Below are 26,525 nucleotides of genomic sequence, written 5' to 3' on the forward strand. Positions count from 1 at the left end.
CTCTCTCTCTCTCTTTTCCCTACAGGGTATCAGAGCAGGCAGCAGTGCTCTGCAGACAAATATTTGTCCGAAGCAATAAAACAAAAGCGACATATGGAATTAGATCAGATAACACACACACACACAGAGCCGTCTAACGATTCTGCATTTAAAAAGAACATCTCTGGCAAGAAGATTCTCTTTAAAGGAAAAGGCACCAAGTGAGAATCAGTTAGGAGAGACTACAGCTTCTTTGCTGTAGCTCGCTTACCTTTCTGAGCCATATTGTCCCCTGCTGCAGAAGGGTTAGGCAAAGGGCATGTAATCTACCCAACATTAAGAATTTGCTGTCTAAACATCAGTGCTGCTGGCCAGCTCCTTACCGTATAGTGTGCTTCTGGTTAGCTGTCCCCCCATTGTACTGCGCAAGGTGGCTTGGCTACCTTGCAGTTTCTCCTCTCACTGGGCAGAGATGCAGAACTCTAAGTGTGCGATCATTGTCGGCACGCAAGACACAGACACACTCCGACACAGAGGGATTTAATGACTCTCACATAAATAACACACTCATGAACACACAACAGAAGCCTGAAATCAGCCTCCACCCACTTTCCAACCCTCACAGGCTCAGCAATAAGCAGAGGCATATGTCATGATTATTTACATAAGGAGGAGACTTGTGACTCCAAAATAGCTAGAGAAAACTCAAAGCATTTTACAGACATATACAGTATCGCAGCCCCAAAGAAACTCAAGGGCACCTAAACATGCCCTGTCCGTCAGTCTTTATTCTGGTTTCTCTAATCTGGGATCGCAACTCTGATAAATTGTTAGGGAAAATATAGTTGATTTCTTAGCTGTTGAAAGCAGTGGCTGCATGCCTGTTTCTAAACCCCAAGGTACCCTTGCTTGTAAGCAAAACAAAGCCTTTGTCTCCGTGAATTTCACTGCAAACACAAAACAGATTTATTTAGAAATCTTGAGTCCAGCTGTCAATGAAGCTTTGCTTTTCACCTCCATCATTATGCAATTTAAATATAAAAATGAAGCTTTCTGAAAAAGATAAATACCTCCATTCAGTACATCACTCCTACATATATCTGTGGGTATGGCAGGCAGAAACCCAAACTGAAATAGTTGCATTACCAGAAATCATTGGCCCAGATTCCTCTGCTGGTTAATTATTAATCATTTAAGAGCAAGGGAGAAGTTTCTGAAATGCAGAATGGTCCACTCTGGACTGTAATAGCAAAAATATTTTTCTCCACCCCCCTCAGACTAGCTTTTGTGGCATGACTGCAGGCTCAGCTCAGACACAATGCAGCCTGCTCTTCAGTCCATTACCTCCACTGATTGACTGCAGTGAGCGTTATTAAAAGCACTGAGTTGTGGAGGCAAGCTGGTGTGGGCAGGGCGCGGGGCAGGGTTCAAATGCATGAACCCCCATTCTGCCCCTCAATGCGTTGGGGTAAGAATGTTATCCTTCCCCACCTCTATTAACAAAACAAGAACCTAGCTCTACCAGAACATAAAATCAAACTAACTTTACACTGAAGTTTCAAGTTGCAGAACAAGCACAGTGTTATGCAAACCATTGTTTGCCACCTACACTCTAGCTAAGAAAGGGTTACACTCAAACCATGGTTATGCAGACAGTGCAAGTAACAACCAGTTTCTTCACAGGTATAAGATAGTACAGGCAGAGAAGAGTTAGATTAAACAATATGAGTGAGAACACATATAACAGGTGCAATCTGAAGAGTCGGGTAAGGAAGCAGAAAGCAGAATGCCTTGACTGAAGGAGATAGAGTTCTCCCAGGAAAATGTGGAATGTCTATGCATCAGCCAATAAATTACAGTGGTACCTCAGGTTACATACGCTTCAGGTTACATACTCCGCTAACCCAGAAATAACACTTCAGGTTAAGAACTTTGCTTCAGGATAAGAACAGAAATGGTGCTCTGGCGGCGCAGCGGCAGTGGGAGATCCCATTAGCTAAAGTGGTGCTTCAGGTTAAGAACAGTTTCAGGTTAAGAACGGGCCTCCAGAATGAATTAAGTTCTTAACCCGAGGTACCACTGTATGTGTAAACAAGAAGAACTTGCATTATCATCCCAAAATGGGCTGCTTGGTTAAGCCACAACAATAACGAATGACGCACTCCTATAAATGCCAACTCTGAAATAAGTCCCATTGAGTTCAATGGAGCTTAGTGCAAGATAAATGGGTAGGGGCTCACAGCCTAAATTCCTATACACATATACTTTTGGCATTGTGCAGTCTTGGTGGATCCTGATCTCTGCTTGTGTAAGGATTATATTTTATAAGAACAAATTTGCTATTGTACTTCCCTCACCCATCTTGACCCAACCTTGAAAGCACCTTACCAAATGACCTCTGTACTTCTGGATAGCAATCTAACAGCCAACAATTTGGAAATAACTAAGGTAGGATGGAATCCTTAGCTATGGAAAATCCTGAAATGGTGACACTAGGTCATCTTCAATTGCCTTCCGGTCATGCAATTATTTGATAAAGTCAGTGGCAGCTGAAACAGTTCCTTAGCCTGAGTTGAAGATATCTTCTGCGTTGTAGAATAAAATGAGTTTGAAATATCAGCAGGTTACATCATTTTCTGCACAGGCTTTTCAATTCATGCAAATCCTCTTTTTTAAGGGAAACTGAAAACCTCCTTAGAATTTGCAGAATACTCTTTACTCCAGGATTAAAAAAATTATTCACAAATGACCAGCTGCTGCTGTTGTTGATGATAGTGTTGGTGATTCTTCCAAGAAAAAAAGATCCCAAAACCTTCCTGGGCAACTTGTTTGAGTTTTTAACTGCTTCCCTAATCCTTATCTTAAATCTATTTCTCCACACCTAAAAAATGAAGTTTCTTGTCCTATGACAATCATCTACACTACTGGTCACAGACTCTCCCTCCGTCTGGGAGGGATTGCATTCCAAATGGAGGTTCTCTATCCCTACCACACACCATTCCCTATAAAACACTGCGGGAATAAGGCAGGGTGCTAACGTTAAGAAGCTGCAATAGTTCCTAGTGTTAAAAGCCCTGAGATAGCTTTACTCTTCATGGACCAGTAATAGATATATGTCCTGAAACTCTCTCCCTTCTGCAGTTTGCATTTTTACAGCAGTTTCTTGGCAGTCAGAATGCCTGCTTAATTCTGCTGCTGCATTTCTAGCAATACTGCAAGAGCAGTGCTGTAGCTGCATTGCTGAAGCTGCAGACTCAGCAGCAGATTTCAGTACAAAGGCATGCACAGGGAGAACCTGGGTAATCTGTAAAAGAAGACCTCCCTGTCTTTGAACACACAATTAAATTGCCTTTTTAATAATTTAAAAAATGTGAAATAATAAAGTATGTTTCGGTGGACATTTGCTTGTACGGAAGCACTAGATTACCACTGCAGTAGTTTACTAAAAGGCATTTTATAAGCAATAACCAAACTTTTATGTACATCACAGAATTTCTGCATGGTTGTTGACTAGCAGCTGAATGAATGAGCACACTGCACTGAAGCAGCATTGCATCTGAGATAGGCATGAAAATTATATTTCTGGCAATACATTCACACAAGATTGTGTTGGGTGGCCACTGCTCTACTTTACAGAGAAGTTAGAGCAAGGGGAGGGCTGGCAGTCCTCCATTTGAAGGAGTCCTCTAGTATAAAGGTCCACAATGGTTTAAAGATAAAGAACTATGACAAGTGAGATGTTTCCTGTCAACAGTTTGCACCTGGGCAGCAGACACCTTGTCAGTCTTAATCACTATGGTGCAATATAATTGTATTTTGACTTAAATTATAGTAATGTTCTCAATCTATACATATAAATCACATATACACATTGTATGCAGTTCTATTTCCCTTTCATTTTTTAAAAAAAAAAAATAGATGAGGGCCCTCTCCCTCACCTGGCTGGTAGTGAGAAAGACAAAAGCTGGGGTGGAGTGTCCGTGAGCTGGAATGGAAGCCGGCAGAAGCCAGAGAGTGACAGCCATGTTTGATTTCTGCTTAAAACCAAGGCTGTGGTTACGGGAGAAGAAAAGATGTCTTGGTGTGTTAATGCTGTGAGCCCTGCCATCGTAGGCTCGGGTTGTATATATGTGTGTAAATAAACCAAGTATCGTAATGACAACACAGTCTCTGCTGTTTCTCATTACAAGAAAGTCAAACTCTGGGAAAGCACATCAAACCCCTGGAATCTCACACTGCTTGGAGATTGGGTGGCATGCCACGCACAATGCAATGTTTTGCCTCCTCCTCCTCACAGACACACTCACAAACACAACCATTCTCTTTTTCCGTGTTCACATCTAAATTTTCTAAGCTCTTAATTAAAGTAATTAAAGCAATTATCCAACGGATGCAATCTAATAATTTGCTTCAAGGTTAGCTTTTACCATCCAGAGGAATTAGCAACCTGACTTTGCTCCTTCCTCACTTATTAATGGGTTTCTTTTCTCTCCAATACTACTAGAGTAATTATTTTTAAAGGTACCACCTTTGGCTGTTACTGTCTCACTTGTTTGTAACTTGTTGTCTCCCCTGCTCTTTGAACTGGTCCCCTTACGCCATTCACTGGGTTTTCCTTAAGGCTTCTGTTCTTTGAGAAGCCCCTCGTGAAAGCACGAGGAACAACTAGCAATATTATGACAGCTATTAAAGTCACCCACAGAGGGCTTGTTAAGCACATATGCCTCCAGGCTCTCAGAATTCAACTTCAGCATTTAGGATACCTAGGGTGATGTCCAACTAAGTCATATTCAGAGCAGACCCATTAAAATCATGCCCATTAATTTCATGGCTAATACTGCATTGGACATCACTCATATCTATACAGTGATAACTGATTTTTCCCCTTATAAAATAAATATATATCAATTTATGAACTTTCTGACAGTAAGAGCTGTTTGGCAGTGGAACAGACTCCCTTGTGAGGTTGTGGTCTCTCCTTTCCTTGGAGGTTTTTAAGCAGAGGTTGAATGGCCATCTGGCATGGATGCTTTAGTTGAGATTCCTGCATTGCAGGGGGTTGGACTAGATAACCATTGGGGTCCCTTCCAACTCTATGATTCCACACACACACCTATTAGTCTATTGTTATTCTAACTTCTTGAGTTTTCAATAATTGTTGTTAATTTTTCAACTGATAATTTTAGTGTTATATCTTTTTTGTAAACTGCTTTGAGTTTTGTTTGTTTGTTTGTTTGACAATCAAGACGTGCATACATTTTATGAAATAAATAATTCAGAGATTTTAGTTAGGTACTTCCTGGCTCACATCCCATTCTCTCAGCCATGACACCACACTAAGCCATTTTGTGTGCTCGTTTCTTTCAAGCAAAACTTGATGTAATTTTTGCACAAAAGGTCCCGATTTCAAAAGTTTTGTTTAAAGCTTCATCAGATTTATACTTGGCCAAGATTTATTCAAGATTTATACAAGCTTTATAAGATTTATACTTGGCCAAACCCAGAAACCCCCTCTTTCCTCCATCTGCCGGTTGAACCCCAGCTTCCTCTCTGCATCTTTGCACAACCTAAGACAACAAGATAACATAGAGGAGAATATGAGCTGGAGACGATGCTGTGGTTTTTTCATCAAAAGATAACAGCAGGATATCCTGGTAATTAGAGGGCCCATTTCAGAAGGGTAAATATTTGGGAATGTGTAGGCAACATAAATTATTGCCTGCCCCCATTATTCCATCTTTGTTTTGTTAGCAATTAAGGGTCATACCTGTCTGCGACGCGAGATGAAAAGTAGTCACGTACAGGCCCAGTGACTGCCCAACTCCTACTGCTTCCCTAAGAAGGATTTCATTTCTTCCTAAGTAGTCTCATCTTCACTCTCATTCAGACATGTGGAGGCTCCTCCGAACAGTGAATGGAATCGCACATGGTTGGAGGAAGTAGCATCATGTCGGCAGACTCTTCCACCACCCTCAGCAAGTAAATTTTTCAAGCCTCAATGTCTGCATGAGGCTCTTAGGTACATACTGTTAATGCTTCCTGTAGCATTACCTGCAGTTTCTGAACTAGACCAAAGTAGCTCAAGTCATACCAGAGTTCTCAGCTGGGTTCACAGCTAATGGCCTTCCTTTAACCTCCATTTTGTTTGCTCAGAGGAGCAAAGTATCCCCTAAAAACAAAGTGAATATATAATTAGGGCTAATCATTGCTGAGAACCTCTTGCTAAGGAGCTACTGTGGGAGAGATGCAACACCTTCAAGCCCAGCTTGTACGCTTCCCAGGGTAATCAGGTTGGCCACTAAACTAGATATTTGGTCTGATCCAACAGTCCTCTTCTTATGCTTGCTTGGACAGTGGGAATCAGAAGGATTGAAATGGTATGCCCAGTCATACCTAAATGATGAAATTTGGTCACATATACCGGTAAGTGTCTTTCACACAATTCTTCTACCGCATAATGAACAAGCTAAAGGGGAGCAGGATTAGGGCAGCAAGCCCCACCCCCTGCCATGCATGTATGTGTCTGCACATCTGCAACAGGCCTACATGCATACAAACTGTATGTACCTAAGCTTGTGTGCTTGACTGAAGACACTGAAAAAGTACATATGAACCAGCAGAGGTAGGGTCTGCTGCTGCAAACCTGTTCCCCATGATGCGCGTTCATCGTACTTGCCCATTGTACATGTCAATCATGCAGTAGAGTTAGAGATAGCATGACTGTGTGGCAGGATACTGCCATCTTTAACTAGGGCAACTGAAAGGTTATGGGATGATGAGAATATATATTGAGATGTCTGCGCGATAAGGGAATGAAGAAGAAGAAGAAGAAGAAGAAGAAGAAGAAGAAGAAGAAGAGGAGGAGGAGGAGGAGGAGGAGTTTGGATTTGATATCCCGCTTTTCACTACCCGAAGGAGTCTCAAAGCGGCTAACATTCTCCTTTCCCTTCCTCCCCCACAACAAACACTCTGTGAGGTGAGTGGGGCTGAGAGACTTCAAAGAAGTGTGACTAGCCCAAGGTCACCCAGCAGCTGCATGTGGAGGAGCGGAGACGTAAACCCAGTTCCCCAGATTACGAGTCTACCGCTCTTAACCACTACACCACACTGGCTGTATTGGAGATTTGGAAAGGAAGGCTTTTAAGGATAGAGTTGTCAGCTAATGCCACCCATTTTTCTGGAGGTAATGCATTAGGAAAATCTGAACAATTGCTATTGGAAGTTGAGCTTCGTAGATATCAATTAACAGGGACAATGGGGTAGGGGTAAGTTAAGGGTAGAAAATCTTTGCTAGCAATTATCTTTGTGGTATTTGTACTTGGTAAAAACCTGGTGTCAGTTTCATTTGGTTTTGCAGTGCAAATGGCATGTGTCTACATATACAGTATGGTAATAAGGGCATCAACTGTCTACATTTTATTTTTAAATCTACCTAGTACAGTGGAATTTTCACTTTGTATCAGAGCAAAGAGAGTTGGAGACCAACTAGCAGTGCAAATACCTGATTCCGGGATTTACCCATTGATAACCTTGTTTGGTTCCTAAAACTGTCGTGTGGACAATTCAACATACTAATTCATCTATTCTACTTTAAAACAAAAGACAGAGTAAAATGAAATCAGCAGCTTCTGCAGCCTGACACAATCTGGGATTAGTTTTGCCAAATGGTCACTTCACAGGGAGCAGCAGCAACAGGGAACATGGCACCACTGCAAGTATACCTTTTACAAACACATGCTTCTTACTCTCATAAGCCATAAAAGTAGTGTGTAAAGTGACTGTAGGCACACAGGACAGAAAATCAGACCTATTATCCCGCTTACTTCTCCAAGGCTCCTGCTGACCTGTAGAAACTGTTCTTAAAAGAGAAATATATGTGTGGTTGTTTCATCACACTCTCACCAAATACTGGAAGTCCTACCCTTAACATTGCTTTATTTTATCCATTACAGGGGTACCATCTGCATAGCTGATAAAAGAGTAAAGAAGAATGGAGTAAACCAGTGTTGAGATAAGCAGTTAAAAGGATTTCTAAGGCAAGAGAGCTGAACAAGCCTTCACCTAATTGCACACAAGCTTACTTCGTCAGATTGCCATAACTGTTAAGGTCTGCAGTGAACCTGTTTTAAAGCCCTGGACATTCAAGGTCACCCAGCAAGTATGTATGGTTATCAAGAAAGGAAATTAACATAGAAAAAGAACAAAAAAGGCCCCTTGCTCTTGGAACATCACCACATTATTTGAAAACCAATATTTTTCATAAAACTTCATTGCAGGATAATACAAGAATTCCAGGTAGAACATGAAACCAACTCTATGTTTAAAGCAACTACCCAGACACAACAAAAAACACTGTGACAAGTTATTCTCGGTCCTATGAGCCTCCCCAAGACAATCTACTGTTTGAACATTTTTATATTAACTTACACAAAACAAATATGAATTAGTGAAAAATAGCTCCCCATTGTTCACCATGTTTTACAACAGAGGGAAAACATACTGTAGAAAAGGATGCTTTTTCCTGTTAATGGGTAAACCCAGTATGAATAAACCTGCACTCTCCACTAGAGGCAACAGACAGAGGGGTTAAACTCACTGAAGAAAGACTATCACAACCCAGAGACTTGATAAAGCTTTTCCACCGGAAAGGTATATTTGATCTACTCTGTACCCAAGTCCACCCTGAGTCTTTATGTTCTGCCTTTCACACTAAATGCAACAAGCCAAATGTTTTCTAATCAAACATGAAAACCAGCAATGTGTGGTGTAAACGTTAAAAGATTGGAAGAAACTTCTTTTTGCTGGCCTGACTTGTCCCAGTCCTGCTGGCTCCTCATACCGACATATGTAAGAGTGACAGAGAGCTTGGACTAAATTTGTTCCACCAGAAAATCCTTGGAATAGACCAAATTTGCCACAATAACAATATAAAAACATGGGACCCAATGGAGCTGAAGGATCTGTTTCTGTGGAGTTCCGAGATGTAAAAGAGTTATGGGGGGAAAGGGGAACATCCATTGTGTTCTGTGAACCTGCAAATGCTCAAGAGTACAGAATGTCTTTCATGAAATGTTAAGAGTCAAAGAGCCACATGCCACATTTGCCAACAAGGTCTGAAGAGGCATTTTTGCTTGAACATGCTGACCCCACTCCTGCTGCCTCCAATTAGAAACCCTGATAAAGCAGGGTTCTTGATCACAGGAAGACTTGAAGTATATTCATGTGAACATGCTTACAAGCCCTCTTCATACCTTGCCAGTGAATGTTGCAAGATTATGCATGGAGGCAGCAGAGCCATTGCACACAGCCCCACTGCTCCAACATAATTACAATTTCCAAATAAGGCTATGGGGAGGTCTTTTTATTAAGAATAATAATACATTTATATCTTGGCCTTTTCTCCCCAGGGAGCTCAGAGAGGCAAACAAATACACAATTTAAAACAAAAGCAAAGCAAAAGCAATCTAATAGAGTTACAACAGTCTAAAAACAATCACAAATAAAACATATAAAAGCAGTTGCAGTAAAACCAGTGATCTCAGGGTTGCCAGGAAGATACAAGTTTACGGAGAGATCCTCTAGCACTTTATCGTGCTAGCTCACCATGTTATACAGCAGGTAACTTTCAGCTTCTCTGCTTATCACTTGCACTGAGCAAAACCTCTTCCCAGTGAATTCCTCACACTCCTGCCAATGCTACTGAATGCAGCCTTGGCTTTATACCTGCCTCTGCGGGTGGCGCTGTGGGTTAAACCACAGAGCCTAGGGCTTGCCGATCGGATGGGGTGAGCTTCCGTTGCTCGGTCCCAGCTCATGCCAACCTAGCAGTTCAAAAGCACATCAAAGTGCAAGTAGATAAATAGGTACCGCTCCGGCGGGAAGGTAAACGGCGTTTCCTTGTGCCGCTCTGGTTTCACCAGAAGTGGCTTAGTCATGCTGGCCACATGACCCGGAAAAACTGTCTGCGGACAAACGTCAGCTCCCTCAGCCAGTAAAGCAAGATGACCGCCGCAACCCCAGAGTTGTTCATGAGTGGACTTAACTGTCAGGGGTCCTTTAACTTTACCTGTACCCACACACATCCCTTAGAGAATTGGAGAGTAGATGAATCATGCTCTAGGCATTTAGCCTTGGACTGTTTCTAACTGCCACCCAGTGCAGCTGGTGTGCTAACTTTAAACCAAATCCAGACATGGAGAATAGGCTGCTCAAGACATGGCTCCAGCACTTAGTGCAATTTCTCATTTTTCCAAATTACACCAACATATATCTTTTCACCCAAAATAAAGTTCTCTCTCACAAACACATCAATACGGTATTCCTCCTCCCTACAAAATGTATGAAGAACAGGAGATGTTCCCTGTGTTTTAGAAAAAGAAGGTGTTGTGTTTTTGGTGTTTTTTTGTAACATTGGTAGTTATTACCCCCACACCAAATTTAACAGTCTTCACTGCATTACCTGCCAAACATCACACCTCAAGGGAAGGAGCAAAGAGGCCTGGGGCAACAGCATGGGATGCTGCAAAGGCTAATACTGTCGCAAAGGCACAGAAATGGTCTACAGCAGAACAGGGCAAAAAGGAATAGGGGGAAGAGGCAGTGACCCAAGGTAAGCCTATGAATGAAGCGGTGAAATTACAAAAATCGCAATGGATAAAGAGGGGAAAGGAACAGAAGTCACAGAAAAGAAAAGTGAGGCTGCACAGGTGACTAAGAAGGCAAGTTGGGAATGGCACTCATCCAGTTACCTGTCCATCTTTGTGGTCCTGTTTCCATATATACTACCATCTTTTTGGTTGGACATACTGCTAGTACTAGAATAGTTACTGTCCCACATCTATCTCAGCCCAGATGTTGAAGAGATATTACTTATTGTTCTATGTCCTTGAGTCACACATCTCCTACTCTCATGGTACAATGTGGTCTGGAATGCGTGGAGTTGTAAAAGAAATGGGGAATTGATGTGAGGACGGCCTTGGCTTGCTGGAGAAGGCTGGCCTTTTGGTCTCTTTATATTGTTATCAATAAACGTTATGGATTCATGCAAAGAAACATGCTTAAAGACATGAAAGAATTTTCATTTTTATTTTTAAATTGTTGTGCCTGGAGGCTGCAGTTTGCATACAAAGAATTTACCAGCTGCAATCCTTTAATAGGGCAATTTTCTAAATCACATGAAACACAGCTTGAAGAGAAAACAAAAGAGCTTCAGTATCAGGAGACATGCAAGTTTGCTAATACTTGTGTGGATGTGCATACACACAAAGCTAATGGTGTAGAGCAGTATTTCACAACCAGGGACCAGATGACGCCCAGGGGGCCCCAGGATATTCCAAGGGGGGGCACAGGTGAAAAATGCATAAATGGGGGGCCACAACATGAGGCTAGGGGGCCACAGAGGGAAGTGAGGAGTGAAGAAAAAAATACTGATTGGCTGGCTATCCGCTTGGCCAATCACAAGTGGGTAAGGGGGTGGCCCGCAAGGACCTAGTGCTACTTTTCCCCACATGCATTTTCTTGGAGCAGTCCTGGTTTGTTTCTGGCAGGAGAGGGCAATCGCTGAGGCTCCCATTTTGAACAATCCAGAATCCCTAAGTCAGGTAAGTGCGGTGGTGGGATGGCAATGGGTAGGACTGGGCGAGCCGGAGCTGCTTGTTGCTGCCACCAGACTTACTTGCATTCATTACATTATAGTAGAATGAGTTCAAAATTTATAAACCAAAAAGGAGCAATAAATTATGGTTAATTCCTAATCGGTGATTTTGTCTTAACATTTAGGTGCCTATAGGGCTTTGAATTTTAGTTTGAAATGTTAATGTCTTTAATTTTATTTTGTATGTTTATGTAGGTCACCTTGGGAATCTTTGGATCAATGGGTAAGGTCCCAAATAATTTAATTAAGCAAAATGAGTGCAGCTGTTTAGATAGGGTTTTTATTTTTATTTTAGGGGAAATCGTTCCTGTGTTGTCTTGGGAATAAACATATTTGACTTGTTGCTAGAGCTGCATTAAGAAGCTGCATTAAGTTCTTCTTCATATTCTCTGTGAATACTAGAAGAAGAAGAAGAAGAAGAAGAAGAAGAAGAAGAAGAAGAAGAAGAAGAAGAAGAAAACTTATTTTCAGAAAACAGGACTATCTTGAGCATAAAGCTTTCAAGCCAAGTTGAGTTTGTTCTGCTGTCAGATGATCCCTGGCTGCTGGAAGATTCTCAAGCTTTTGCCTTCTCATCTTTTGCATATTGTTTCCAAACGATTCTAGATTTAGGACAACTGGAATCAGATTGTGTCATCACTTTTGCCTCCACTTGGAGATGTGGCTTACCATTTTTCCTGGCCTGCTTCAGCATTTACAATTCCCCCCCCCCACTACTACCCTTTTTATTCTCTCTCAAACCCCACCAAATTCAGAGTATCTTATTATAGTCTCCAAACTAGGGCTATTGTTTTGATTAACCATCTGCAGTTTGATTGGTTTAATTTAAATACATTTAAATATTACCAAATCCTCAAAATAGATGTTCCAAGACATTGATGGAAATGTCAGATTACTTATAACCTGGCAAACTAAAAGCCATGGTTAGAAGCAGCAGCCATCATTAATATTTTCTTTCCAGTTGCTATTGCAGCAACATAACCGAACAAAATAGCCTTTTAAAAATTATAATAATAATAAATTTCCATACCAACTAAGTTGGGCCTCACAGTTTAATGAAACAAATCAACTAAAGTTTTATTTGATTAGCCTACCAAATGAATCAATTAAAGCTTAAAACTTGCAAGCTGTAACTTGCAAACCCTGTAGTAAAATAATACACAGATTTGGTGAGTTGACACAGTACAGCTGCCTCAGTCTCATAATCTAAATTAGAGACAACTGGAGACACTCTGATATTTTCCTTTGCTCTATACTGGATGAAACAGATTTGTTAAACTGAAAACTTTAAAATCTGTCTAGTCACAAGTGATCTGTTTACTACTTGCACTGGCATTCCTTGAACAGAATTGAATAACTTGGATATGTGTCAAGGCACGTATTTCTTTTTCTTTTTGCTCCTGATATTTTAAATAATATTCTCTACATGCGTCATCTAGTGCTCAAAGTACATAATTTAAGATTCACATGGGTTACTTCTTGCCACTGTAACGCTGTAGCCATAGAAGTCCTGAAGGAGCATGGTCCCCTCAGGGAGATTCTGTACCTAAGTTTAACAGCAACAAATGCACACCCTATCCTCCTTCCTGCTTCTCAGCCAGGCTGGTTAAATGAGCCAGCCTCTTAACCCACAGACAGAGAGCACATACTGTAATTGAAAAGGGGAAAGAGAGGAAATCACAAAATACTCACATATAAGGAGAACATGGGATATTGCAGTACCGGTATATAGGTTGGAATTCAGCATAGCACCAAGTTTGTCATTCCATCAGCATAAGGCTTTCTCCTTTTGCAACAGAACATTCTCCTCCCCCTGCACATCCCTTAAATCTGTTCCCAACCCTCTAGAACAGACAGGGAGAGGTCATAGGGCATGTGGGAGGAGGGGGGAGTTTGTGCAAGTGGACATGGTAGTTGAATACAGCCCATAGTTATGATTCAAGCTCAAGCAATGCAGCTAAAATCCATGAAGTTTTTCATATGCTTCTCTGCTGTTAAAGTAAGTTTCCCCCTTTAACGCAGGACCCTGCTCCACAACCCTCCTTTTCCCTAGCTGAGATGTGTCCTTGAAGTGTAATAATGCCTCTTACCTGTCTCAATGGCAGGACCATGAGGTGAGGTGAGGCAGTTGCCTCAGGGCAGCAGGCTCTGGAAACCTGGGAGGGGTGGCAAATCCGGCCTCCACGAGGCTGATATTCCCTATCCATGCTCTAACCCAGCACCCTTAACCAACTACAGCTCCCAGGGAGACACCATTTTCTGATCTCAGGCAGCAAAGAGTCTTGGGCCAGTCCTACTCAATGGAGATATGTACACATGTAGGAACCTCTGACTTTTGTGTGGCCAGACTGTAGCCTACTGTCCAAAGGTAAGAGTCAATTCTACTCACCTCACCCCACAACCCCCCCCCCCCCGTCTACTAGGAAATGCTCTTGCTGAAAAGACTCCAAACACCCAGTACAAATGTTTTGTTGTTGTTCAGTCGTTCAGTCGTGTCTGACTCTTCGTGATCCCATGGACCAGAGCACGCCAGGCACGCCTATCCTTCACTGCCTCTCGTAGTTTGGCCAAACTCATGTTAGTAGCTTCGAGAACACTGTCCAACCATCTCATCCTCTGTCATCCCCTTCTCCTTGTGCCCTCCATCTTTCCCAACATCAGGGTCTTTTCCAGGGAGTCTTCTCTTCTCATGAGGTGGCCAAAGTACTGGAGCCTCAACTTCAGGATCTGTCCTTCTAGTGAGCACTCAGGGCTGATTTCTTTGAGAATGGATAGGTTTGATCTTCTTGCAGTCCATGGGACTCTCAAGAGTCTCCTCCAGCACCATAATTCAAAAGCATCAATTCTTCGGCAATCAGCCTTCTTGATGGTCCAGCTCTCACTTCCGTACATTGCTACCGGGAAAACCATAGCTTTAACTATACGGACCTTTGTCGGCAAGGTGATGTCTTTGCTTTTTAAGATGCTGTCTAGGTTTGTCATTGCTTTTCTCCCAAGAAGCAGGCGTCTTGTAATTTCGTGACTGCTGTCACCATCTGCAGTGATCATGGAACCCAAGAAAGTGAAATCTCTCACTGCCTCCATTTCTTCCCCTTCTATTTGCCAGGAGGTGATGGGACCAGTGGCCATGATCTTAGTTTTTTTGATGTTGAGCTTCAGACCATATTTTGCGCTTTCCTCTTTCACCCTCATTAAAAGGTTCTTTAATTCCTCCTCACTTTCTGCCATCAAGGTAGTATCATCAGCATATCTGAGGTTGTTGATATTTTTTCCGGCAATCTTAATTCCGGTTTGGGATTCATCCAGTCCAGCCTTTCGCATGATGAATTCTGCATATAAGTTAAATAAGCAGGGAGACAATATACAACCTTGTCGTACTCCTTTCCCAATTTTGAATCAATCAGTTGTTCCATATTCAGTTCTAACTGTAGCTTCTTGTCCCACATAGAGATTTCTCAGGAGACAAATGGGGTGATCCGGCACTCCCATTTCTTTAAGAACTTGCCATAGTTTGCTGTGGTTGACACAGTCAAATGCTTTTGAGTAGTCAATGAAGCAGAAGTAGATGTTTTTCTGGAACTCTCTAGCTTTCTCCATAATCCAGCGCATGTTTGCAATTTGGTCTCTGGTTCCTCTGCCCCTTCGAAATCCAGCTTGCACTTCTGGGAGTTCTCGGTCCACATACTGCTTAAGCCTGCCTTGTAGAATTTTAAGCATAACCTTGCTAGCGTGTGAAATGAGTGCAATTGTGCGGTAGTTGGAGCATTCTTTGGCACTGCCCTTCTTTGGGATTGGGATGCAGACTGATCTTCTCCAATCCTCTGGCCACTGCTGAGTTTTCCAAACTTGCTGGCATATTGAGTGTAGCACCTCATGTTTACTGATAGCTGAATGACTGCATGCTACCATGTACTATGATTGGGTGCTATTATAACTTTTCTGATAAAACATTACTACAGTTTAATGAAATAAGTAAATACTGATTTATACAGCCATGATAAACAACTGCTTTTGTTTTTGTTTTAAAGTCAAGGAAATGAAAGAAGGCAAGATGTGAAGGAGAAATGTGGGCTGGGGGTGGGGGACGCAAGAGAACTGTGAGAATTGCAGGAAGGAGGTACTAGTTTACAGAGCTCTTAGATGAGAATGAACAGTTGCCTTCCAATAGGAACATACACAGATAAGCTAAGTAACTGCTAATAGACTGAACTTTGCACGACCTCCGCAGAATGAGCCAGTAACACCCATAATGTCACCACCATTCTCACACACCACACTGGAGAGGAAGAGGAAACAAACTGCCCAAGATTATGTATGATTTTAGAGCCATAGAAGAGGCTCTGCACTTAAGGTGTGTTGCATTTTCTGCTAAAGCCATGGAAACGTTATGTCTCATAAAACAGATTATCCCTTGAATTAGGTAGCCTTCTTGGGAAAGGGTTGTACGACACCCAAACTTTAGAAAAACAGCTGACCAAGCAGTTTTACATCTAGAGGCAGATGGTGCTTCCTAAGGCTATCTCCACTTTCATTTGACCATTCATCTGCCATGAAAGTGGAGGAGGGGTCTTGTTTATTGTGGAGGCAAATATAACAAACTTTCAGGTAAGTCCCTTTAAAGTAGAGGTGGCAGAGATTTTTTGCTCATTTAAAATGGGGGGTGAGAGGGAGCTTTGCACCAAGGTTTGGCACTTTCAACTGATATTTATTTTCAGATATATTGGCTTCCAGCTGAGTTTCTGCATTTTCTTCCAAAAATGTTGTGTTCTAAACACAAATTGCCCAGGTTGTTGTAGAAACACTCCTAGAATGTCCAGCTGTTAAATGTCAAAACAGGATTATTTTTGGCTTAACTAGGAAGAATAATGCCTAGCAGCCATGCTTATGTAATTAAGAGGGGGGGTGTTTAAATGTTTTCAACAAAGATGGGAGACCTAGAACTCATTGCTGATATAGCCGAGAGCCAGATGTGGATGTCGATTACATGAAGAAAAATGTGGAGCAATTCTCTTCTTACCAGTAAAATCGCTGTCAAATGTTACATCCTCATCTGGTGACCTGTTGTCCATCTTAGTTCAGAGAAATCCAATGGTTCAAAGACTCTAATAAGACTATAATACCTCATTCTCCTGTGTGGATGATGCCTTTTGAGCTACATGGCTATTAGTATATTGGAGAGCACAATGATGCTCTTGCCAACCCCAACTAAGTGCTTGAGAAGTGGTGTTATCACCTTTATAGGGTCAAAAGGAGGAATCAAAAGGGGCTGCCGAGCTCATTCTAGTTCAGGGAAGGACACTTGTTAAAACAGAAGCAACAGCTGAAGTGTTAAATATATATTATGAGAAGAAGGGTAACTGTGCTAACTTTTTACTGGCCCTGCTCTTATGCTTTTCAGAGTTTCCTGAGTTGCAGAATTTTAGCAAATGAAGCTTTTCCTGGCACAGCGATTAAGTGGAAGCTTTGACTGTTTAATTTATGCAAGTCTGCCTGTTAAAGGTCTAGGAGCGAGGTCATTAAAAAAAGAAGATGGCAGCCATAGGCTGGATGGTGCAAAGAGGGAGAAGGAATGGATAGGACAAGGTAAGTCAACTGAGGAGTAAACAGCAATATATTTGAAAAGATGAAATAAAAATTAAATGCCTAGTACAGAAAATACTAGTACAGGGTTTTTTAAACTAAGCATGTAGACTCAGTATATTAATATATTTAATTAAACACCGTTTACCTTCCCGCCGCAATGGTACCTCTTTATCTACTTGCACTAGTGTGCTTTCAAACTGCTAGGTTAGCTCCCTCCGCCTGAAGCAAGATGAGTGCCACACCCCATAGTCGCCTTTGACTGGAGTTAACCATTCAGGGGTCCTCTACCTTTTTACATTTAATGAACTTGATCTGTAGGAAATGCATTCATAGATAGCTTTCCTATTTGAGTCATTAAGCAAACTTGAGTAAGCTCATGACAAAAGTCGGGTTTTGCTTGTGTTGTTTTTTTAAGCTACAAATTTATTGGTGTTGTTCAGAAAGGTACTAGTTTCTTTATATCCCTTACCTCCACACAGGAATGAAAAATGGCTAATGTAGATGTGTGTATATGCAAAGTGCTGCTTACTTTCAAGTGTGCATAAAAATTGCAATCTTAGATCTGCTAGCTGTACCTCACTTGCAGTTCTCTGAATATATTATGAAGGATACTTAATATTCCTAGTGAGGCCAGTATTGCACTATATGCTGGCTGCAAGCTCCTATCTAAATGGTTTCTGTTTTGAACTTGTGTCCTGTTGCCATATTCAGCAATAGCATCTGATCCTGTCAATGTTCCAACAGCCGAACCCAGCACTGAGGGGGTGAATGAAAGGAAAACAGTAACTCTTAAAAGAGCATTATTTGCTTGCAATTGTTTTCCTCTTAATCTGCCACTATTTCTATCTGCAAGCTGCAGAGTCCTGATGAAAAGACAAAACAGGATTAATTAGAGAAGGCTTATCAAGTGCTTTGCATGTTAGAAGAGCTACAACTTGTAAGACTTAAAAGACAAAACCACCTAAGGTAGGGCTCCAAACACAGGTGTTTGTCCTTTGGATGTGATGTATTCATTATTCAGTGAGTCTCCCTGTAGCCCTTCTAATCCAATAGGCTGATCACGTTTCTTGTGCTCTTCTCAGAGCACCTGTATATACTATTGCTTTTCTCTCTCCTGGCCTACACACTCTTTTCTACTAGGAATACAAATAGTCCACAAAGCAGATGACAGAAGACAAGCCGCAGACCACCTGTCAAAGAGAAGACTGTAATACTACTACAGTCAAAGAGGATTTCGCTCAGAATATGATTAAGACAGCTTAGAAACCAGCTGGCTGAAGGCGATCTGCGCTACCTCTGATTGCTTTAGTTCTTTGCAACTCTTTTAATTTTGTAACTCACAAATCTTTTCCTTTCTCATAACAAAGATCTTCTAAGCTATCTCCTGCTAAGGAGGTTTACAGATACTTGCACACATCTATATGAAGCCTTCAGTTTTCTGTGCCAATTACTTTAGAAGTTATGATGCTGCTTATACATGTGTCCTTTCAAAAAAATATTTAATTTTCATTCTTTGCAGTTTTGAGAAACTGGAAAGCAGCAAAGCCTTTAAAACAAACCTCTTCCCATCATGTCTGAGGGAGAAAAACATTTGCCAAATGTTCAGGAAAAAAATATTTATTACTTTGTATTTCATCCTCCCTCCACCACAAAAAATAAAATAAAATGCTTAGAGCAATGTGTACACAATTAAAGGCACTGGCAAGTGGAAGAGATTTTCAGATAAAGTTGCAGATGCTGTGAAATTTACAAAATCTTCATACTGCACTCCAGAATAGCAGCCATGTTAATGCCAAGACTCAGAACAGGTCCATCACTAAGTCTGTGGCTAGTCTGACTCCATCTTGGGAATGAAGGGTTATTGTAAAGAACAGGGTCCCAAATTTGCAAGAGGCCCAGTGCTAAAGGTCTCCTCTGGCTTCTAATGCCATGGCCTTCAGGCCAGGCAGTATAGGGAAGCACCCATTTCGTGGGTTCAGAATCTACCTCTTTAAGAAATCTGACATTTCAGGCAAATTCTGTAATGTTGTCAGAATATAGGCTTTCCCAGCCTTCATTAAGCCAGATGGGAAAGGAGAGAGTATGGTAGTTAAATGTTTTTATACCATTACATTATTTCAAAGACCCAATATTGCTGTGGTGGTGAATGAGCATTTATTCAATTCCTTGAGTATGCTGGAAAGCTAAAGTAATAACAAGCCCTCTTTGTATATTCTTCTTCTTCTTCTAAGTTAAGTAAACATGCAAAAGGAAGGGGGGCACAAGCACACTAGCTCTACCATTACCCATCACCATCACTTGTTATGAGATAAAGGGTGGACTTTGGATGTGGAAGTCATCTGTACTCATAAGAACATTGATTTATAGAGGTGTATTTTGCTGTAAACACCACATATATTTAAAGTACCACCCCCCAGAAGACTCCTGGGAACTGTAATTTACCCCTCAATTCAGAGGGCTACAGTTAGCAAACTACAGTCCCTATGATTCTTTGTGGAGGTGCTCTGGATTCAAATTACAATAAATGAAATACCAACTAAATATCAGGAAGAACTTCCTGACGGTAAGAATTGTTCAACCGTGGAACAGACTCCCTCAGAACATGGCGGACTCTCATTCATTGGAGGTTTTTAAGCAGAGGTTGGGTGGACATCTGTCATGGATGCTTTAGATGAGATTTCTGCATTGCAGTGAAGAGTTTGGATTTGATATCCCGCTTTATCACTACCCGAAGGAGTCTCAAAGCGGCTAACATTCTCCTTTCCCTTCCTCCCCCACAACAAACACTCTGTGAGGTGAGTGGGGCTAAGAGACTTCAAAGAAGTGTGACTAGCCCAAGGTCACCCAGCAGCTGCATGTGGAGGAGCGGAAACACCAACCCGGTTCTACCACTCTTAACCACTACACCATGCTGGCTCTCTCCAGTGGGGGGGTGGACTAAATGACCCTCGGGCCCCCTCACAATTCTATAATTCTATGATGCCTTCCCAGTCATTATCACTAAATGGATGGGTTGGCAATAAAACAAAACAAAACAAAAAACCTGAGCTACACTGTTATGAGCCCTAGCCCTACTGAACAGATAAGCCAGACAAGCTTCACCACAAAGTAGAGTAAGACCTGTGCAAAGGAAATCTAAACAAACCTATCAGGAGATTCCTATTCCTACCTGCTTTGGAAGAGCTGTTAGAAGACTGTAACCAATCTGAGAAAGACTCTTATATAGGAGTTGTTAGGCTGAATGAAAGGCGCAACAAGGCAAAGCTGAGAACAGAAACCTCCTTGCCACAGCATAGCCAAATGCCCTCCTAGCTAACATGTTAAAGGCAAGACTACTTCAAAGTTATTCCAAGTGTTGTCAAAGGGAACATCTGTGGCTTTTATGGCTAGTTAGGCTTATGCTTAGCATTTTTCATGCCCACGAGGCAGGATTCACTTGTCCAATAGGAGATTTGAAAATACAATACAGGCTCAGTGTATAGTAATTCATGCTCGGAGCCTGAGCTCACCATTAAAATGTCTTTGAAGATATAATCTTTGAATTTTTTTGTGCTGGGGGAAAAAGCATCTCTTTGTAGTGAATGTTCCTTAAAAAAAAATAGAAATAATGGTAGTAAAGCCCTTTTTGGGGGATGTTGTCAAGTTTAGCTGAATTCTACATTAGAAACATAGATTTGTCTATAAGTTGTTTGGAGAAGCAGTAATGCTATTAAATAATTGTGAAGCGCATGATCTCTGAAAACACACTGATACATACAGTATACCACATACGAGATGTTGCCCACCCCAATAAGTTACCATATCTTCTCATTACAGTTGCCAGCTGCAAATCAAAACCCTGGTCTCCTCTACTGCTAAGCTCTCCCAGCAGCCATGGAACCATACAGATTCATCTTATGTCTTCCTCAGCAAAAGTGGGGTTAATTAGATACCACACATAAAGTAAGCTATCCTCTTCTCTATTGGGTATATCAGAACAGCTCCTGACGTGATCATTCCAATATGTATGTCCCTGCAGCCCACACCCTTCCCAAGTATCCACTGGAAGATCCATGTCACCCAAGAGGAGCCCATGATGTGGAGCTTGAGGACTTCCTGGTGGTAGTCACTCTCATGTTCAGTGCATCTTCCTGCTGTGGAGAAAGAACTGCAAGCATGCGCACAAACACACACACACGAAAGAAACAGAAAGTAGATTATCCATCTAGAATGGGCTTCAAAAGAACGACAATCCAGCAACAACTGTAGTGTTTACAGGACCACCCTCTCCTGGTATGTCCCACAGAGGACCCTAAGGTCCATGAATAATAATAACTTAAGGGTCCCGGGCCCTAAATAAGCAAGTTTATCCTCCACCAGGGCCAGGGCCTTTTCAGTGATGGCTCCGACCTGGTGGAATGCTCTGTCCCCTGCAGGACTTGATCTCCTTCCGCAGGGCCTGTAAGACAGAGTTATTCCGTCTGGTCTGAAGGCGAGCACTCCTCCTGCGAGTACTCAGGTCCCTCCTTCTCTCATCCCTTAGTCTCAGCAGCTCAGGAGACACTGGAGGGTTACTAGACCCAAGGGCAGCCTCAGCCTCTGATGGCCCAGCTGAATGCAATGAGGTATCCTCAGCACCTGGAGCCAGGACAGGCTCAGGCCCCTGACTCGACCCAGCTGGTGCTTGTTGCAGGGGAACCTGAGCAGACTGAGGGTCTTCAGGATCAGGCCCCATACTAGGTTCAGCTGATGCCTGCAGCAGAGGATCCGACACGGACTGAGCCTCCTCCAGTTCTGAGTCTGAGCCCGAGTCCCAGGCCATCACACTAGGGCACTGATGTAGACATGTACAAAAAAAGTGAGTGCCTTTCAGCATAGGGGCCAAAGCAGATGCGGAGACAGTCAAGAAGAAGTGAGACATGAAACAACAGGGTGACATGGGTGGCAGAAGATGGCCAAAGTAGGAATAAGAAGATAAAGAAGAACTGCCAAAGGAGGACCAAAGGAGGACCTTTGCCCTGGTCGATCCAGAGAATGTGGGTAGAACCCTGAAAATAGATTTGATCTAAAACCCCACTACTGAAGACCCTAAATGTCGGTACAGGTGTATGCTTTCCATTAGCCTGTATAGAGAAAACGGAGAGATCTGACATCAGAACCATTGATCCATGTCTACCTGGCACCACTATGTGGTTGCAATCACACCAAAAAATATTTGAGAACCATCATTCTAAAAGTTAAGTCAAGCAGACATCATGTTTTGACTACTGCTATCTATTTAGAGAATGATCCTCTCCCTGCAGATAAATAAATGTGATGGGGAAAGGCAGTGCAGTACAGAATCACTTCCAACTCTTCTCTTCCTTACTTCATAGTGTAGGCAGCCAGAAGACTTGGATGACATGCGACAGATGGCAGAGTCTGTGCGGCTTAACTATGAAATGCCAAAAACAGATTCCTAATCTGCTCCCTCACATGCTGAGTGTTCTCCTTTAGCAGATTAACATTCATCACCAAAGCATGGAAGGTCCCACAGAATCAGAGGCAATGAGTAGCAATTTGCCAATTCAGGTTTCAGTTTCCACTTATATACGTCATCCCGTGCCTATAGTGGGTTCCCTCTTTTTAGCCTATGCAGGAACAAACAAGGGAATGGTTCTTTATTGCAACTCTCAATCACAATATTACTGCCGCCAGTTGATGGTTCATAAATAAATAAAAACATGCCCTTAAGGTTGAACTTCCTCGTATCATGGAGCCAGTCAGCTAGAGATCTCACATGATAGGCTATAAATAAAAGCATTATGGTGTAACTCTGGCTTCATTTTGCTGTAATGTTTACATGATAATAGGGCCTCCTGGAAGCTCTAAATTATTTGTAAAAGAGCCACTGTACAGCATAAACTTTCAAAGGGTTTTGGGTTCATGAGTACTTAAAACATTTATCTGCTGACCCCTAACTGTTCTCCTCCCTTCCCCCATTTAGCGACAGGGTCTATAGACCTTTTCCTTGACACCCTGAAAAGATTTGGGGATCAAATTATACATGGCAATCCACATCTTCAAACACAGAACTTTCCTAATCATGTTGAAACGGGAAGGTTTTATTTAAAGAGTAATATGGGTGCACAAGCAGGAGATGCTGAAACATCTGCCTACCCACTAATCTCATCCCTGCAGTCTTGTCCCCAGAGATCTATTTTCTCCCAACTGAGCTCTAAAATAAGAAGGGAGCCTGGCTGTGGGGAAAGCACAAGGAAGAAGGGCCCAGGGCACCAAGGACTGCTGAAACCATTTTTGTGCGGTCCTCTCTGATGCTGCCCCTTGTGAGAGCATAGCTACATCTTACGGAACTCATTGTCACAAAAATGTACTATCGCATGAACTGTTTTGAAAGGGGATTGGGCAACTTCATTAAAGATAAGGTGATAAATGGCTACTACTCATGGTGGCTGTGTACTTCCTCCAGGGCTGGAGGTGGCATTCCTCTGAATGCCAGTTGATGTGGACCATGAGTGGGAGAGTGCTGTTGTGTTCATGTCCTACCTACAGACTTCCCATAGCTTCCTGGTTGGCCACTCTGAGAATAGGATGCTGATATGGATGGAGCTTTGGTTTGATCCAGGGAGGCTCTACCTATGTACTATTTCCAACAAAAGTGAGTGCTGTTAGGCTCATTGCCCAGAACAAGCAATGGGAACATCACATGGATCTTCCAACAGGTTTCGAGTGGGTGGCACTGGGTGCAAAACTCTCCACACAAGGCAGAAGGATCACACTACAGTTTTGCCTTGGAATAGCTAGCATACAAAGGTCATTTCCAGCATCCTCGGATGAAAGTAGCAGGTAGACAAGATGTGTTGAGGGGGTGCATATCTGGATATAGACTGCAGTTGGGATTAAGTCCTTTATAAAGTACCCTCTTCTGCTGTCATCCTTTTGCTACCCTGCAAGATGCCTACATTTCCCTAGAACAGAATATATGACTAAGAACTTTTTTTAAAAAAACAAAAAAACCTCACCAAGACAATTCTAGCAAAACACAACAAATTTACACAAAAGGCTATGGGGTCCATTCTGCTCCTATTTCTAAAAATATTCAGTGCTCAGTAGCATTTTCTCTTCTCGCTTCCCTTGCTTATCACAGTTCCTTAAGTAGAGTAAGATCTTGTTCTCCCTAACATGAGTTTCTTTTTTTTTCTTTTTTCTTTTTAAATAATCTTTATTTCAAAATATTTTAAAAGAATACATTCACACACAAATATACAACAAAGAAAATGCAAATCATACAATACAAACACAGTCACAAAAAAGATAACCAATAACCCCCCCACCTAACATGAGTTTCATACCAGTTACATTCAAACAATGGCTCTTACTCCAAATAAGGGAACTTGCTGCAAACTTCCTTCAAAGCTGCCTTGTTCTGGCTGGTTTATGTTAGGGAGACAAGACTAAACAGACCTTCACATTTTCAGTATTACCGGTAACCACTAAAAGTGAAAAGTTGTTTGTTTGTTTGTTTCCAGGATGGATGGATGGGGGGGGATGAAAGAAAGTTCTATTCAGCCAGCAGCTCCTTCTGGAACCTGCACTGTAGTGCTTCGGCATTCAACCAATTGGGTTTATCCTAGAAGTGACTCAGATAGATTCAATTTGGCAAAAACAAAGGAAGAAAAAGTGAGTTGATCTCACACTGGTGGGAGTCCAAATTTCCCTCCTTCTCCCCTTTTGTTTCAGCATCAGCCAATTCACACCAACCTGAGCAGTGACAGCTGCATTTCCCTCTCAAACCCAATACAACTAACCGTCTCAACCATTTCAGAGCAGTACCCACATTAATATATTACTGCAAACACAAACACAGTAGTCTTGAAGCACTTACAGTACTAAGGGTTGTGCCCAGGTGTGCTCTTCTGCAGATGTCCTTCCATCTGCAGAAGAGTCCTTGATCCAGCAGGCAGCTCCGTTAACAGAACAAGAGGAAAGGCCATTTTTGCCACTTATCCCTGCAACTATCCACCCACTCAAAATCAATGGCCCTTCAAGACAATGTGGAAAGTAACAGTGGAAGCTGCAGGACGAAGGTGAACAGCCCCCTCCCTTCCTAGTCCATTAACAGAATAGAAGGTCACAATCAAATTCAACCCCAACAGACTAATATTTGTGGCATAAGCTTTCATGGACAAAGCTTTCTACTTCAACCCATGCAGTGGAAGACCCTCATGAAATGAGCTAATCCATGAAAGTTTATGCCACAGGAAATAAATCTGCTAGTCTTTTAAGGTATCACAAGACTTGCTTTTCCTGGCTATTTGATGTACTGCTGGCAAAACTTCCTCAGGCACACCAAGTGGTGGGACTTTGAGTCGTGCTCATCAGTTGTTTAGATGCATCACCTGCCCTCTCCTGTGGGCTCAGCACAAAAGCACAGCAAAGTACAGTCATCTAAAAACAAGTGACTGCCCCCCCCCAAGGCCACAATTTCAGCAATTAATTTTGGACAAGCTAGAGGGAAAGAATGATTCAGTCCCATTCGCCTTTCATGAGGTATCATCTTGACTGGGGGTGGAGAAAACACAACCAGTCACACAAAGTCATCATGTGAATTGGCCCGGTGTTTTTGCCTCCAAAACTTTAGTTTTTTGAGGTTTTGTACTTTTCCTTTAGCGATGCGGGTGGTACTGTGGGTTAAACCACAGAGCCTAGGGCTTGCTGATCAGAAGGTCGGCGGTTCGAATCCCCATGATGGGGTGAGCTCCCGTTGCTCGGTCCCTGCTCCTGCCCACCTAGCAGTTCGAAAGTATGTCAAAAGTGCAAGTAGATAAATAGGTACCGCTCCGGCGGGAAGGTAAACGGTGTTTCCATGTGCTGCTCTGGTTCGCCAGAAGCAGCTTTTTCATGCTGGCCATATGACCCGGAAGCTGTACGCCGGCTCCCTCGGCCAGTAACGCGAGATGAGCACTGCAACCCCAGAGTCGGACACGACTGGACCTAATGGTCAGGGGTCCCTTTACCTTTACCTTACTTTTCCTTTAGCTCTTCTTTCTCCTGTTTCTTAAAGTACACTTCCACATACTTTCTTTGCTATTCTTCAGTTACAGGCAAATTTATTGTATACTCTGTGCAGTGCTATTTTCATAGAAAAAGAGGTGCCGGAACACACCATGAACACCTCTCTCATTCTCTTGGAATGCAATGGCACTCACCAGAGAGGTGTCGGAACTGAGTTCCTGTGAGTTCCCCCTTTAAAAAGCTCTGACTGTATGTATTTCTCACCATTTCCCACACATGCTGACAGTGTTTGCATATTGTTAAAAGTGTTTAATTT

At 42.3% G+C, this 26,525-nt stretch overlaps 1 protein-coding gene across 2 annotated transcripts in view; it reads right to left on the minus strand.

The window, feature by feature from the left end:
* NEURL1 (neuralized E3 ubiquitin protein ligase 1) overlaps positions 1-26,525 on the minus strand; it is a 123,276-nt gene that overhangs the window by 59,551 nt on the left and 37,200 nt on the right. Inside the window, exon 1 of one of the 2 annotated variants that reach the window (XM_033149743.1) lies at positions 363-581. The exons of the other annotated variant lie outside the window; for it this stretch is intronic. Within the exon in view, the coding sequence (XP_033005634.1) occupies positions 363-396 (34 nt within the window). The 5' untranslated portion in view covers positions 397-581. Of the gene's footprint in view, positions 1-362; positions 582-26,525 lie in introns of those variants that run through there. 2 annotated transcript variants of the gene reach the window in all.

This window comes from Lacerta agilis, chromosome 5, assembly GCF_009819535.1.
Source record: "Lacerta agilis isolate rLacAgi1 chromosome 5, rLacAgi1.pri, whole genome shotgun sequence".
Taxonomy (NCBI): domain Eukaryota; kingdom Metazoa; phylum Chordata; class Lepidosauria; order Squamata; family Lacertidae; genus Lacerta; species Lacerta agilis.